This window comes from Poecilia reticulata, linkage group LG7 (genome assembly GCF_000633615.1).
Source record: "Poecilia reticulata strain Guanapo linkage group LG7, Guppy_female_1.0+MT, whole genome shotgun sequence".
Classification (NCBI taxonomy): domain Eukaryota; kingdom Metazoa; phylum Chordata; class Actinopteri; order Cyprinodontiformes; family Poeciliidae; genus Poecilia; species Poecilia reticulata.
In genome coordinates this window covers 13254090-13271398 of record NC_024337.1, presented here as the reverse complement: position 1 = coordinate 13271398, position 17309 = coordinate 13254090, and the positions used below count along the sequence as shown (strand labels likewise).

Genomic DNA, 17309 nt, shown 5'->3' with positions numbered 1-17309 from the left:
TATAATTTTTTTTGCCAATTATTTTTATCATGGTGGGCACTCATTGTATGTTTTTATTATACATCATAAAAACTGCTTTTGTGATAAGAAATTTAATTTATTGTTTCTACAAATTTCTACTCTATGTAATAATAATTTTTTAAAGTATGCAATATAAGAAATATTTCATTAGCTGCATGAAAATAATCTGATGCAGTAATAATTTGGATAACAGGTTTTGTGTTACAAATTTCAGATATCCACACAGTAATTCAGGTATGGAAGTATTAGGCAACAATTTAACATGTAAATAGATTTTTTTTATTTGGAAAATATTTTATTTTATTCAACATTGCAGTAGTTTTTGACATATCAGCTTCCCAGGAGAACCTCCTCCTTTTTTATCTACTATTTTTGTCTCTTTTTCACCGTTCCTCTGACATCCAGCCACTCCACTACATCCAAGAGAGCGCTGGCTCTGTTTTTAGAGCCGGGTCCCAGCGAGGATTCTCCTGCTTTGATCTGCGCTAAAGCACTGACACTCAAGCAGACTAATTATACAAAAACAGTTTTCTGCTCATGATATGGGGGTCAGGCCTTTCATAATGTATGAAGATCAGCCAGTTCTTAAAAACACCTCAGAGCTTCACAGATCTGCCCTGAAGCCGACCTCCAGCTGAAAATTTGAGAAACTAAATATTCTGATCTCACCAGCGACACGTTCAGTTTCCTCAGACTCAAACTGAAGACTTGATTACTGGGACTGAATCTTGAAAAGGAAAATTAAAGAAAGTAACKTGCTTATTTCCATCCAAGTTCTTGTCCCTTGGTGGGGTCAGGAGGTGCCTCTCCAGCTAACGTTCTGGGCGAGACGGTGGGGTCACCCTGGACAGGTCGCCAGTCTGTCACAGGGCAACACAGAGACACACAGGACACACAACCACACACACACTCACACCTAGGGGCAATTTGGAGAGGCCAATTAACCTGACAGTCATGTTTTTGGACTGTGGGAGGAAACCGGAGTACCTGGAGAAAACCCACCATGCACAGGGAGAACATGGAGACTCCATGCAGAAAGACCAGGGCTGGGAATCGAACCCAGAACCTTCTTGCTGCAAGGCAACAGCTCTACCAACTCCGCCACTGTGCAGCCCAACTTGATTATTTTTGTATTTTATACATAAAATAATAAACATTTATTTTAGTAATCAATTATTCTATCAATCATGTTGATGATTAATCAATTAATTGGATAAAAAATGGGCACATTCTCACTACTTAAACATTTTTATATTGTATGAGAAATACATTAAAAGAGGAATATAAACACGTAATTCAGATAATTCTGTAAACATAAAAATTAATATTTTATTGACAAGAATTCAATAACTTAGCATCCCTTTACTGAATTTTAGTGGATTTTAACTGGGTGAAGGGAAAACTAGTCCATTTGAGAAGTTTTGGGTATTTCATATTTACAGGCAGAGCTGTTTTTATATAACTGTATCTTAAATGCAAAATGCATGTACAGTATATTTTGTACATTTTTAGCTTAATTACTGCAGTGGCTGTTTTGATTTTTCAGAAAACTACCACTACTCCAAGTCTAGTTAACAATTAATCAGTTACTAAATTAATTGATGACTTCAAAAATCGTCGATTAATCTTTTCAGGCCTACATGAGTTTAAAATGTATATTCATTACCTGAATAATTTTGAAAACAATTTAATTTGTTTACTAATTGTTTTGGACTTGACAATACATCCAATTTGTTTTTATTTTGATGATGTCTTCTTGAAAATCAAGTGCCTTGAGTTCATCTGCACCACTTAAACCGCCATCTTGGAGGAAATCTGGATCGTTTTCAAAAGCACTCCAAATAGCTTCCTGCTAATGGGAAGATCTGGCAATAAACTAACTGAATAAAGGAGAATTTAAATACTGGTGAGGTGATTAGCTGGGAGGAAACGAAATATAAACACAGCAGAGAGAAATTTAGGGGGGAAACCTGAAACTGAGATAAACAGAAAACAGAAAGAAACACTCATCTTTGGAAATAAGTTCAAAGTATAAATGAACACAAAGAATAAACTAAAATTACTAGATCTAAACAATAAAGAAATGATCAAAACAGAAACAAAAACTGAGTTTCTGTGTTTCTCAGTTTTGTTCTCCCCTCTTAAAAAAACAAATGTTTATTCTGAAACTAGAAGAGTATCTGAAATGTTTCCATAAAATATCCTGTCAGCACAATTATGATCCAGTTTTTTGTAAAAGCTTTTATTAAAAGATTTTAAAAGTTGGCACTGACTCTGACTGTACAATCTTGCCCAAAATAAAATCTTCTCATTTCTAGTTCTGTGTATTTTAGTTATGATCACTTCTGTGTACAATCAGCTTGATGTGTATTTTAAACGGAAACTTTATAAAACGTTTATTTATCTTTGATTAACTTGCCTTGATTTCTGTCTTCTAAATAAATCCTAAAGGTTAGCTTGTTTCTTTATTTGCTGTTATAACAGTAACTAAATTCAATATTATTCTGAAAATTAAACACAGCAATTATTTAGCTCAGTCAACTTTCAGAAAAATATTGAATTTAATTACTGTTATAACAGCAATTGGACTACTTAATTTAGTCAATTTAGGTCTGGTTAAATTATAAAATAACTATTATTATTAGTTTTTTGGGAAAGCTGAATTTCACTTGCAGCAAGAAGGTTCTGGGTTCGATTCCCAGCCCGGTCTTTCTGCATGGAGTTTGCATGTTCTCCCTGTGCATGGTGGGTTTTCTCCGGGTACTCCGGTTTCCTCCCACAGTCCAAAAACATGACTGTCAGGTTAATTGGCCTCTCCAAATTGTCCCTAGGTGTGTGTGTGCATGGTTGTGTGTCTCTGTGTGTCTCTGTGTTGCCCTGCGACAGACTGGCGACCTGTCCAGGGTGACCCCACGTTAGCTGGAGATAGGCACCAGCACCTCCTGACCCCACTGAGGGACAAACGTGTACAGAAAATGGATGGATGGATGAATTTCACTATCCATACCCACACAGCCAATATCCACAGAGACAACAGGACAAGCGGTGAACCTTCACCGCTATTACTTAAAGAAAATTACTCCAAAAGAATCCCTTAAGACTATGTAAAACAACCATAAAATATCATAAATGTTCACTTCTTGTTTGCCAAGAAACATCTTGATTTCTAGTAAAACATTTGTGGACGGATGAGATAGTTTGTTTTACGTCAATAATTCCCTAATATTGATTCAATATTGGTTAATATTGGCAGATTGTTTCACTTATAACATTGCAAGCATGTGTTGTTATTTAGTTAAATAATCTGCCAGTGGAAACTAGTTTGTTTTCACCAATATCAGGGAATTATTGTCTTATAACAAGCTGCTATATCTTTCTCTAAATTTACTTGTAAATTAGTTTTGTTAAGATATGTGGACTAGAAATAACTAAAAATTCTTGGTAAGATTTTGTGTTTTTGCACAATCTTACCAGTCATTCAAATTCCTTCTTTAAATGGCTAAAACAATAAATATAATTAAGGCATTTGGAGCACGTCAAAGTTTAGATTTCGTGTCTGACCGTTCATCCATAAAACCCTCCGATGTTAAAAAGTAACATAGTAAAGTAAAACAGTTCTGCAAACAACGTGAGGTATAAATTCCTCATTTGAAAACTGCACTTTGCATCTAAAATATTTAATTTTGGCACAAAAAAAACACAAAACATAAGAAATTCTTAAGAACTCTAAGGTGGTAAAAAAAGATTAAATCTGTAGCATATAATATAAAGTTCTGCACTGACTAATATAAATAGTGTCACTGCAGAAAATCCTGCATGGTGGGTTTTCTCCGGGTACTCCGGTTTCCTCCCACAGTGCAAAAACATGACTGTCAGGTTAATTGGTTAATTGGTCATTTGTCACTTTAACAATTCATTTCCAAAGAATTAAAAGTTGCTGCTAACTCAAACTACAAATAAATGTAGAAGTTATAATGCAAAGCTTGCAGCAAAATCAAACTTCATTGATAGTGAGGTCACAGACAAATACTGGAAGTACATTTTTTTTAGCTTTCCAATAAGCGTTTATTATTTTTAGCGGTGCAATTTGAGAACTTCCCTCCTCTGAAGGTCAAACACGCGACACCTCTTCAAACAAATGGAAAAAGAAAATGTGACGTTCATTTCTAAAGAATCTATCTGTGTCACATTTGTCACTTTAACAAGAATGTAGGAAGTAGCAATGCAAGGATGTGATGTAAAACTGATCAGCTTCAAGTAAAAGCCCTGCTTGTATGAGAGGAAGTGGCTTTGAGGGCAGTTGCAGATTGGCAGACAGGAAGTAGGCCACACAGCAGGTTTCATCTCGCTACTATGGCGATGGCTGCTAAAGGATGTTGCCATTTAGTCTCTCTATGTCCAGAGGCCRACTGATGCTTAATGCCGATGCAAAATAGGTGCCAAGAGGCGATTTGTTTTTCCACGATCAGAGAGGATTGAGAGTAAACTCGAACACCTCAACCTCAGGAAAACACACCGAGTCACACAGACGGTGACAGGAAGCTGAAAGGAAGATATCAATCACCCACACAGTCTTATTTCCTTGCACCACACCAAGAAAGCTGATTTAAAAAGTAATGAAGCCGATGTATGCATGCCGTTTTTTCCTGGTAGTTATGTCAAATGAAAAMTTTCATGAAGTTYGAACAGCTTTTTGTGTTCCTCAGCATGCAGACTGACATAAATAAAAGTGAGTCATAATGCTAATGAAARGTTAGCTTACCTTGAATGCTGTGGAGGTAAACTTTAAGGCCTGAGCGCAGAGTTTGGTTCTCCACTCTCTCAAACTGCTTGAAGAGTCTGTTGATTGCACTCTGGAGGGAGTCATACCTCTTGATCTCCGCTTTTATCGCAGAGGAGGAAGCTGATTTAACGTTGCTGGTCATCCTCACGCACAGATAAGTCGTGAACCGAAGCAGCGAGATGCTTCAGCCCATTTGAACTCCCGGCTGCTGGTTCCACATGAAGAAACTCAAGCTTGAGACGAAGAGGCACCAGAAGACGAGGTGAAGTCAACTCAGGGTGTCGCTCTCTCGCGCTTTCTCTCTCTTTCTAAACCACAAAAGTCACATCATGACAACGTGTTCAGCTTCCTCTGCAGGTTTGAGCCCAACTGAAATCACTTCCCTGTTTCAAACTGTGCTCTCCTCTGCACGCCAACCCTGAAAATGTAGTGAGTCTGCAACTGAAATTTACCAAAAGAGAAAGTAGAAAATTCAGAATGTGACAACTAAAATCCCCCTGAAAGACGCAGCATAAATGTAACTTTTTAGAGAGAACATAGACTGAGTTATTTTTTTAGAACAAATCAGTTTTACATAAACAAAAACCAACATTCTCGTCTTTCCAAATCTGAAGCATAGAGGTGGAGGTATCATGGTTTGGGGATGTTTTGCTGCAAAAGGCCTTATTATAATAAGAGGATCGAACATGAATCCAACCATATACCAAAATGTGAAACCATCTGCAAAAACAACATTAAAACTGAAGCAAACTTGATGACCTCATCAGTTTCTCCTATCAWTGTTTTTAAAATATAGCTTCAGCACATTGTAGATGTTTATTCATGCAGGTCTCTTGAGATCAGATTGTTTCAGTGTAAAAAAATTTATTATTGAGGTCATTAAAACGATTTAATAGCTTAATAAAGAATATTGGTTGGCAAATATAATGTTCAGGACTAGAATTAATAAAAGRAACCTTAGTTCCTCAATTTAACTTCAAGAGAAATTAAATGTCGTCATAAATCAATATTCTACAATAACATTTGGAATATCATCTCTTCTGCCCAGAAACTGAGCTRCTAACATCTCATGACATGAATAAGAATCATTTGGCAACATTCTTTCCTCAGAGGCTTCTTTAAATACTTTGTGAGACTGACTGCTGCAGCATTGAACAACATCCTGGGACAAAATTTACGTTACATTTAGGATGAATAAAGTATTTTTGAATTGAATTGAACTGGATTACATTCTGCCTAAACTGTTACACTTATTTTATGGGTTCAAATCTAAAAGTCTGCTTTAAGTCTGATGAAAAACTGATAGAAGGTAAAAACAAACAAAACAACTAAAAAAAATACAGATACAATAAATAAATAAATACTTAAAACGTCACTATTTATATGTAGGGTTAACCCGATAATTTAACAATAACACCAACACTTAGTTATACCGTGTGATTTCCATCAGTAAGCAGTAAAAATAAAACCCACAGAGTTAAAAACATGACAGAAAAACAGATAGAAAAACATCGTTCCGTGTAGAAAAGGTCAGTTAATGTCAGGTTGAGGAACTTAGATAAACCTTTTCGATTATAGTGATACATCCACTGCAACGAAACCTCACGGAAGGACGTTTAAAAAAAACAGAAACGGGTTTTGGGGGGGGGACGTCATAATCTGACGTCAGACGTCAGTTTGACGCAATCAGCCACGCCCTCTCCGCTGTTTGAGTCCAGAAGACGTCGGCGCAGCTCAGAGCCGCAKAGCAGACGTTATTGTTCATCTCATCTGAAGGCTGTAGCGTTTTCTAATATGGTTTGTGGCGGTTTCACCTGTTCGAAAAACGCCCTCTGCTCCCTGAATGTTGTTTACATGGTGAGTGTTGACACAGATGATAAGTTTCGATTCGATACTAAGCGGCAGCAGCTGAATGAAGTGGCGTAATGCTGACGAAAAGCTAACCAGTTAGCAAGCAAGCTAGCTAGCTAGCTACTTTAGCTCACAGCGTTCAAGAAAGTTCTGATTATGCAATCGTTTTATTTCACATGCGCTCTGGTTCTTGTCCATAAGTGAATGGTATGTATTCTGCTCATTTATTCAAACTCCCAGTTTGTGCATAGCTTTGGCTTCTGGATAGAAACGTAGAGTAGCGGCTAGCATTAGCATAGTAGCAGGTACCCGTTATGCAAACCAATGTTACTTTTAGCTGCAAGGCCATCAGCTGAGCGACTGGCGTGTTTAAATTGGTTATCTTTGTGGTAAGAGTCACGCAGGATGGTATTAATTTGATTTAACCTGCCCACGTCATAACAGACTCACCCAGATTTAATCTAGAAGGAAACTTGATGTGATACCGGCGACATGCATGGAACCTTTGACAGCTACAGCTTTTTAAATCAGGCCATTTTAATCCATAAACTACATTTGGTGGTATAAAAAAATAGATTAATTATCTTGTTACAGTTCTAGATTCAGCCTGAATTCCATTTTTGTTATTGAAGAATATGGTATGATGATGAATATATTGCTTTTTGTATTGATTAGAATGTTTTAATTGTGATATTGACATATAATTGTCATTTTATTGAACTTAAAAGGTGTACTTTTATGGTTTTGTCTCCCTAAATATACAATTTGCTTAGGAACTGCTTTATTTTTCATTTAATTCCCTTTTGGGATCAATGGAGTATTTTTTTAAATTGAATTTGAAAAACCCTTCAAAACAAACTAGATCACATATATAGGTCACATTAGAACATTTACTTTCAAGATTCTGCAGCTGCTTTCTAACTTAACATTAAATAAATCTAAAAAAAATATGTAAAAAATTCTATAATTTGTTTTTAGAATCTCTCTTTATGACAAACAGAAAAGCTTGTTGTAGATATTCTTGAAAAAGTATTGCAAAAGTATTACTAAAATACCAAATTCACACACTTTCACTCAGTCTGAATCTCGCTGCTTGGCTGTGATTACATTTGAGAATGTTGTGATTTATAGCTTATCTATTTTAACGTTTATAAAAAGCGAACTGTCACCGACAAACTTGGAATATAATAACTGTATAATTCTAAAAACATGCTATCTTGTGTAATGTTTAAAATTTGCTTCCAGGCCAAAATAATTCACACAAGCAGAAAATGTGAAACTTATGTTTGCCTGTTACTGAACCCTTTAAGATCAGTCACATTAATCAATTGATCACATGAATTAAAATGAGCTAGATAATTCCATTTTAACATTTTGTTTAGACAAATTACAATCAATTTTATTTATAATTTCTGTTATTTGTTGGTTTTATTGCTGTTTTATTTATTGTTTTTGAATGACTTGTTGTATTTTGGCTATTTAAGATAACTTTAGCCCCAGTGTTAAGTGTTCTTTACAAAATTAAAGATCGTTGGTCATTTAAATATTAAATTGTAGTGAAGTTACCTTAAAATACTTCATAACTCTTTAAAAGCTGCGTATGTACAGCAGGTTTTAACAGTACGTACGGAGCTGGATGTCCCATTTGAGCTTGTATTCCCTAAAAACTCCTGACGCAATCAAGACACGTGCTTCACTCAGGCATGTTGTTGGTGACTGAGTCACGATGCTCACATCTGACTGAGTCACTCCTAATGACTGCAGAAGCCGTAAACTTTCTTTTTATTCAACTTCAGCTAATTACATTGAGCAAAAAATAGCATTTCATTGTTTAATTACTGTTTTTAATTCAAAAGGCTCATATGTAGAGCTTTAATTGAGACGTTTTAAGGTGCAAAAGCGTCTCTGAAATGCTGTGTGTGTGAGCAGTGAGATCTCTGAAACGCCGTGATCTGAAGTCCAGTCGTACTCGTGCTCCTCAGCTGACCGTGGTTAACTTCTCTCCTTCTGTCTGTCCCTCCAGCTGGTTGGGCTGCTGCTCATCGGAGTGGCAGTCTGGGGGAAAGGCTTCGGCTTGGTGTCCAGCATCCACATCATCGGCGGCGTCATAGCGGTGGGCGTCTTCCTGCTGCTCATCGCCATCGTCGGCCTCGTCGGAGCCATTCACCACCACCAAGTCATGCTTTTCTTTGTATCCTTTCTCTGGACTCAAATGCAACAAGCAATAAATCAATTAATTGCATGATACATTAAGTCGAGCTCAATCATTTACATTTATTATTTGTACTTTTTGTTTCTTTCTACCAAAAACTGGATGGCAAAAGTGTKTAGTGTGGTGTTTTCATCTCAAGCAGCCTTTTTTTCAGAGGTGGAAAAAAGACTGAAAAATTGGACTCGAGTAAAACGTAAAATCTCTACTGAAGAACTGAGTAACTGTTCAAAATATACATATTTTAATATTTAAAAATGACACAATTATGAGGACCAAAACATMGTTATTTAGAAATAATAATAGTAAAGTTACTCAAGTAAATGTAACTGAGTAAAAACAACTAGTTGCTACACAAGTCTGCTTTTTTTGGACAGTTTAACAGAGATTTCATATTTCATTTTGTTTTTATTTTTTGTTTATTTTGCATATTTAAAGTGTCTTCCAGTTCTGATGTTAAATGTTCATTAGAATTTAAATGTTGTTGATCTATTTAATGTTTTCTTGCAGTGTTATCACATTATATTACTTGAAAATGGTTTCAAAATAACAATATTATCTTTTATTGCAATAACTGTTTGTACAAATTATTGTCCAGAAATATTTGTGGTCACCACAGACCTACTGTTAATGATTAATTATTAAAATAGTTGATGATTATTTCAATGATTGATTCATCACAATCACAAATAATCATGATTAATCTGATTGTTTCAACCCCACAAACATGACAAATCCTAAGTTTTTTACGTGCAGTAATTTTCACATCCCATCCCTATAAAGAAAATCTGATAACTTTATATGTTTATTGTGCATTAATATTATTGTGACAGGTCAGTAGGTCAGTAATTTTCTTTTTTTTTGCGTTTCCTTAACTGTTTTCCCCCAGTACATGGTCATCCTCTTCATCGTCTTCCTCTTCCAGTTTGGAGTTTCCTGTTCCTGCTTGGCGATGAACCGCGGACAGCAGGTTAGCAAACATCCTGACTGAGTTTAAATGGGTAACAAACGGTATTGATCCCYGATGACAACCACGGATTCTGTCTGTTAACTTTTAAATTTCCAGGTGGTTCTTCTGAACTCCACCTGGGGGATGTTGGACAATAAAACCAAGGAAAACCTGGAGGACCAACTGGACTGCTGCGGCCTGCTGAACGTCTCCAACAGCCACATACAGTTTGAAGAGGACGTGAAAAACTGCCAAGCTGTAAGTATGAAATGTCATTTCTCATGTTTTATTCTCTGCAGTCCAGAAGAAAGCTGTTTATTTTTATACTTGCTACATACTGCAGGTAAAATATGTACAAGTTTATATTTCTAAAGGTGCTGTTGGTGTTTGTAACATCCATTAGGACTGCAGCTAGTCCATACTGTTTAGAAAAAAATAAAAGTAAGAGGCAAACATTTGTTCCAATATTTCCAAAAGCTCGAGGTATATCTAGTACAGAGGTTCTTAACCTGGATTCGATCGAACCCCAGGGGTTCGGCGGAGCCTCTGCCGCAGAGGTAAAGACACACTTGTGTAAAGTCGTGATGACGCCTCGCTTTGCTTAGCCAATCACATTACATTGTGATTGGCTAAGCAAATCAGAGGATCACGTTACATTGCTTAGCCAATCAGAGGATCACGTTACATTGCTTAGCCAATCAGAGGATCACGTTACATTGCTTAGCCAATCAGAGGATCACGTTACATTGCTTNGCCAATCAGAGGATCACGTTACATTGCTTAGCCAATCAGAGTTGTGGAGGAGCACTGATTGATGGAGCTCCACTCTCAGCATGGATTTGAACTTRTGTCTTTATTTACTTCAGCAAAACTCACAGTTTTTACCAAATTCTGTAGCTTTAAATCTGCTCCTTAGTTGCATCTTTTCAGGGTGGCTACTGCCTCTAGTGGCGTGGGGGTGGTAACACAACTAATATAATTACATTACTAAATCAGAATACCGCAAAGTCTTTATTATTATAAATTTTTCATTCTCTTAAGAATGTAGAGCAAATTAAATGATCTAAACACCTAAAGACCTTAAAGTGGTTCCAGTTTCTCTCGATGGCCAACCTGTTGAAACTGTTGCACATTTTAAATACCTTGGGTCGTTCCTGGACAGTCAGCTCAACTTTGCTGGAAACACTGACTATATTTTGAAGAAAGAAGATTTAAGTCTTCTTTAAGAAGACTTGAATCTTAAAATGTGTCTTGAATTTGGGGTGGGGGGGACATATTTTATTTATCACTTTAGAAGGGTTCAGTGAATGCGCATATGAAACTGGTGGGTTCGGTACCTCAGAAAAGGATAAGAACCACTGATCTAATATAATTTATCATGGAGTTAATTACTTATTGTGACAGGCTTATGTATCTAGTTTCTTTTAAAAATTATGTGTACGATACTTATTTTACCTGCTTCATTTAATTATTAATAAATGAGAGGAAAATACAGATTAAAAATCTGACTCATGCTGTAAGAAACACTAATTTAAAGTTTGTATTTTTTCCCTCCAGCCATGCAAAGCCGAAGGAACCTGTCCGACCTGCGGGGATAAGATGCTGAATCATGCAGCAGAAGCTCTGAAGATCCTCGGGGGCGTCGGACTTTTCTTCAGCTTCTCAGAGGTGAGTTTGATTCCCAACACGCCGGACGCTGCCTACGGCTCCACTCTGAGTAGAGATAAATATTACTCCATACATCCATCCATCCTCCCTCTGTTCCTCATGAAAATGTCTCATATCGTCATAGTGAATGTTTATATTTATATTACGAGTTTCTGTCTTACCCCGTTGTCCATCTTGTCCTCCTGCTGATGGACGCTGCGTCTCGTTAACGTGTCTCATGTCTGACCTCAGATCCTCGGCGTGTGGCTCGCCGTGCGCTACCGGAACCAGAAGGATCCTCGAGCAAACCCGAGTGCTTTCCTATAGTCTGCCCCTCGAGTCCCGCAGCAGACACTTGTTTTTCCTGCAGACACACTGGTAGAACACACACACACACACACACACACACACACACAGAGAGAATGGACGAGTGCACAACCACAACAACCCACTCAGAACTGGATACTCGTGCATGAACGGATGACTGGTAACACTGGTGAGTCTTACTGGTTCAGCCTTGATTTGAGTCCCAGAGGTCCTGCATGTCCCCTCCCCCCCCCAAAAAAAAAAAAAACCTCAACCAACACACACACACACACACACACCGACTCCATCACTAATAGCCTGTATGCACCTTGAAACGTTCCTCCTGTCTCTAGCGTAGTAACGGCTAACGTTCCCCTCTGTCGGCGAAATGCGCCAAACGATGCGACGGGAAAACGAGGCGTTGAAGCGGTGATGTAAAGTAGTGTAATTATTTTACTCCCCAAACGCGTCGGCGGGGAGCCTAGGAGGTAGATTTTTAGGTAGCAGTTGCTCGTCCCTTGGGTTCGTTTCAGATGTTTGTGAACTGTAACTGAGCCAGCTAACTTTCAGTCAGCGACATGCCACAGACTGCAGCCTTCATGTTGTACATATATTCTTATTTAAGATACTGAAACGCTCGGTGGATCGGCAGAAGTAGTCGTGTGTTTGAGCAGCAGATCCTGCAACCGTAGGAAATCACAGCGAAAACAGATTCACGTCGTTTATTTCAGGAAAATAAAAATAAGATATTTTAGCCAAAGTGGCTGTTTTTCTATGGAGAGTGAAGAGTGCCAAATTACAATGAATAAATAATTTTTTTTATTATTGTTATAAACAACTAAATTATTATTGACATTATTTTTAATGACAATATTAACAGATGTGACAAAGTGCTGATAAAATCAAAGAACATTCAAAATATGGGAAGGAGAAAAGACATCAAAACGCTAAAACGGAAATGAGTAACGGCAAAAATATCAACAGCAATAATGGTATTAACAATACTGCTGTTGCTAACAGCAATCATAAATGTTATTGCTATAACAGTAATTTTTATTAATAATAAATGGAAATAATTATTACATTTTTTTCATTTTTTAAAATTGAAAATAAATACAGGAATGTATTAAATATAGAATTGATTATATGTGCCACAATTAATTGTATTGATTTTATTTTAAAACCATACATAATTATGTCATGTTCTGCTGCTGATCATGATTTAATTTAAACTGTAAATTTCATTAAACTCAGTGGGYGGGATTAGTGTAAACCCTGGCGTCTGATTGGCTAAGTGCTCCAGACAACTTCTTCAAGGTTTACTGTCATTCTGGGTCAATATTGTCAATGGAAAGTGAATAAATAACTTCAATAAATTATTTACTAAAAACTTCCATCTCCAGCCTTTCTATCTCTCATTTGGTCTGAAATAAGTTAAAAGAGAGCGCTAGCTGGTGTTAGTGGTGCTAACGTGTGTAGCAGCGTCACAGTTAGAGTTTTGGTGAAATTATTAGCGATATTTCAGCCCAAACTAGAAATATAGATGCAGGAGTTGKTCACCCACAGTTTGTAGTAAATAAATTACAACAATTTATTGAAATKATTTCTACATTTCCAGTGTAAWTATTGACTCAAAGTGAAAACAAACTTACAGGAAGTTGTCTTAACTGGCTGGTTGAAGCAGCCAATCAGGTGCCAGGGTCTCAYCTAATYMCGCCCACTGAGTTTTACTGGTGAAATTAATTTAAAATGATTTAAAATCGATGACACAATTCTGTGTTTATGCCCAGTTTTAAGACTAGTGACAAATTTAAATATTTATTTCACACTTTATTATAATTTGGCACTCTTCACTCTCCATATTTTACAAATCTTTTTCTTTTATTGTGTTAATTGTGATAATGTGCTCCTTGTTGCTATTTTAAAACCCTCAAAAACAACTGATGTTTTCTTTTCTGTTGCCATCAGTCTTTGTATTCATCAGTGTTAAATGCTTTGTAAAAATATACRAATAATGCCTGTTGGATATTTTTAGAATCTATTTAAGTTTAGTGCACATTAAGCAGATGTTGTTATAATTTTCCTCGGTGTGTGACATTTCCTGCTCTTGTGTTTTTATTATTATTATTAATTTTAACTTAAAGGACTAATGCGAGCTGTAATGAAATGTCTTACTTGAACCTGTCATCTTTGCTGATGTGGATTTCTTGCTGCTGATTTGGACTTGGTGTAAATGTTATGACAGACCCTAATGCCATATATTACATRTATCCACTTTGAATTTCTGTGCACTTGTTATTGAAATGTATGAATTTTTGAGACTTAATTTTCCAAATAATAAAACTTTAAACTGGAAACCTGTTTGTTTTCTGTCTGAATGTCTAGTNGGTGTGTGACATTTCCTGCTCTTGTGTTTTTATTATTATTATTAATTTTAACTTAAAGGACTAATGCGAGCTGTAATGAAATGTCTTACTTGAACCTGTCATCTTTGCTGATGTGGATTTCTTGCTGCTGATTTGGACTTGGTGTAAATGTTATGACAGACCCTAATGCCATATATTACATATATCCACTTTGAATTTCTGTGCACTTGTTATTGAAATGTATGAATTTTTGAGACTTAATTTTCCAAATAATAAAACTTTAAACTGGAAACCTGTTTGTTTTCTGTCTGAATGTCTAGTGTTTGAAAGGCTTCACATTTTGTCACATTCCTGCTCGATAGTTTAAGGTTGGGAAGTGGAAAATTCAGGAATTTATCTGGATTTTGGGGCAAATTCAACTCCAAAGTTATGTTCAAWAGCAGAACATGACATAATATTTATAGCTTTAGCTAATTAGCATTTTAAAACAATTTAATACACAACATAGGGAGATAAAATGTAATACATAAATACTAAAATTAGCTTAAAACAGACCACAATGAATTGGGAGCCATCATCTTTAGTGCCTTTTCTAAAATCTAAATTTGAATTTTTTTTTTAATAAAGTTTCACTTAAAGCTGAAAAACACTTAAAAATGTTCAATAAAATGCGAACCATTTAAATCTTTTAGGTTAAATTTATTAATCCATCCTTAAAGCAGGAGTTCTTTCTGATTTGGTTSACTTGGGTATTTTATTTAAGAGTGAAGATGTGAAACTAAAAATAAAATGACTTACGATGGAGTATTAATGTCAAGCTAAGAAAAACAAACATGCAAAAAACTCATGAGAGGATAGTCATGATATTACGAGAATAAAGTCAAAATATGGCTTTATTTTTGTATTATTTTGACTTTATTGTGAGAATAAATGTATTAATATATATTATTGTTAATATATTCAGAGACTGAAGTCAATATGACTATTTTCTACTGACTATTTTTTAATATGACTTTATTCAAAGTGTATGACTTTGATGCTATTGTGCAAGCAACTGTCTGTTACTAAGACTTTATTCTGACAAAATTGCACATTTATGGTCATATTATGACATTATTCTTCGTTTTTGTTATATTATTCTCGTAATTTCATCTGGATAAATCGGGCATTTTAAAGCTGCAGAATAACAGCGGACTATTCCCCCGTTTGGCCACATGATGGCAGTAGAGGGTACCAGTTAAATACCCGCAGAAACGCAAAGGATTTAGATGCTCAGGTGTTTTTTCTTCCTCTACTCCTATCATCCCAGCTCAGGTGTGGATGTTATCGACCTGCCAGGTGTGAAATTAATCCACTCTTGAGATTTTCTTTCTTCTTTTTTTTTTAAAGTCTGCTAATCCTTTCAGTTGGGACGGGTCCAGGAGTGTGTGGAGTCGACAGAAGGAGAGCTCAAGTGCGCTCTGATAGGGAGACATTGAAATTATCTCCTCACCTTTCAACCAAGGTGGCTCTGAATGAGGATAATCTCTCACCCAACCTGTAGAGGAGACCTGATCTCTGCCGTTGCATCCACCCGGGCAGCTAAAATCTGCGAGTCTGCGCCGTTTCCGGCGGATATGGACCGCCCCGTCCTGTCAGCATGGTGCSSGTCCGCACCTTGTGATGCAGGCCCATATGCCGGGTGTATTAGTTTGGAGAGCCGCACCAACAGGGACGGCCATCTGTTCTTTCACCAATATAGCTCGGGCTCTGGAAGACAGGATCTTACAACATTTGGTCCCTTATATCACATAAATAGGCCGCTTCCTATATGGGCGCGATTAATTATGCATCGCTTATCATGAGGCTGAATTAAAAARCGCGACGGCAAGCAGGATGTTATCTGATGAATGTTTGAGTCTCTTACAAACAGTGTAAATATCCACTCTGATCAGATAAATGTAGTTCACCAATATCTGCTCAATCTGCCGTACGCGGAAGAGTAGGGACGTTAAGGAAAAAATAATAATAATCAAATTTTAATCTCAGAATTCTGATGATTTTAACTCAAAGTTCTTACTTTAAACCCAGATTTTAAATTTTTTTCACCGTCAAACTGYTGACTTTAATATCAAAGATCTGATTTCAATCTCAGAATTCAAAAACTCAGAATTTAGACTTTAAACTCAAAATTTTGATTTTAGTTTCTGAAAGTTGGCTAATGAAGACATGCTACGAGTGTGGAGGATAATAATAAGGACCAGCCACCAGAGAAAGAAGTTCCTATTTGACCAAAGAGAAAGAAGTAGATGAAATATTCCCCAAGAAAATTAGGTAAGTCGTTTTTGTGTTAATATTTTCACCATGTGAAGTGGGTTGGGACAGCCAGGTAAGTGGGGAATGGGGAGCAGGAATCAACATTCACCAGCTGAGTTAATAAGTTACGTTTTAGACAACTAAAAACTGGTGTTAAATCTATTTATTTATTAATAAGCTTCTTGCAAACAACCATAAGTTAGAGTATCTGGATAGAAATAATTTAGAATGCTCATTAAGTAAATAGATACACTCACGTGCCTAAAACTATACATTAAATGATGCATTCTGAATAACAGTGGCAGTCTGTCTGAACTTCTGCCAGACAATTATTTGATCAGAATAATTTTGGTTCAGCTCCAGTTATCATGCTACTTGTATTAAGAAATAATTGTATTGCACTTTATAACAACCAGTCAGGTTAACTAGGCATTTGTCTGTCAGTCTACCATTCTGACAGTGTGCAGCAAGGGACATTTTTGGAATGGTATTTAAATAAATGCTGGTATGATGACATTGTTTTTGTTTTTGTTCTTTTTTTAAGTGACCACAATGAATTGAGTCATCACCGACTATGAGAATGTCCAGAAGAGATTCACCAAGTTTGAATTCATGAAAAGGCTTTCACCATGATTAACTATTGCAAGAACAGCTGTAATTTCTGAGCATTTCTGGACACCTTCAAAGAGCTGCTTCCAGGAAATGAAGACAAGAAGAAGATCTTCTGTTTTCAGAGCATTACAGGAAGACTATTAAGAAGGAGTTGGCTGAAGCAAAAAATGTTTCTGTTGAAAGAACCTATTTTCTTAAGTTAAAGAATAAGTAATTCTGTTTTAGTTTTTCAATCAGTATTTCAGAGTAACAGGATGCTGACCAGACGTT

At 36.4% G+C, this 17309-nt stretch overlaps 2 protein-coding genes across 4 annotated transcripts in view; one reads left to right on the top strand and one right to left on the bottom strand.

Moving 5' to 3' along the window:
- The window catches only part of agap2 (ArfGAP with GTPase domain, ankyrin repeat and PH domain 2), a 33134-nt gene extending 27985 nt beyond the window's left edge, over positions 1-5149 (bottom strand). For both annotated transcript variants that reach the window (XM_008414638.2, XM_008414639.2), the window contains exon 1: positions 4784-5149. In XM_008414638.2, coding sequence (XP_008412860.1) covers positions 4784-4946 — 163 coding nt within the window. In that variant the 5' untranslated portion in view covers positions 4947-5149. The remainder of the gene's footprint in view (positions 1-4783) is intronic.
- A 1346-nt stretch (positions 5150-6495) lies between these two features.
- tspan31 (tetraspanin 31) lies at positions 6496-14123 on the top strand. 2 transcript variants are annotated; one of them, XM_008414640.2, is made up of 6 exons: positions 6496-6661; positions 8679-8846; positions 9754-9834; positions 9931-10071; positions 11371-11481; positions 11713-14123. In XM_008414640.2, exons 1-6 carry the CDS (start codon positions 6599-6601, stop codon positions 11785-11787), a joined length of 639 nt encoding a protein of 212 aa, XP_008412862.1. In that variant the 5' UTR covers positions 6496-6598; the 3' UTR covers positions 11788-14123. The 2 variants fall into 2 exon arrangements, with proteins under 2 accessions (XP_008412862.1, XP_008412863.1); XM_008414641.2 differs by lacking the exon at positions 6496-6661 and adding an exon at positions 6843-6862.
- The last annotated feature ends 3186 nt before the right edge of the window (positions 14124-17309 follow it).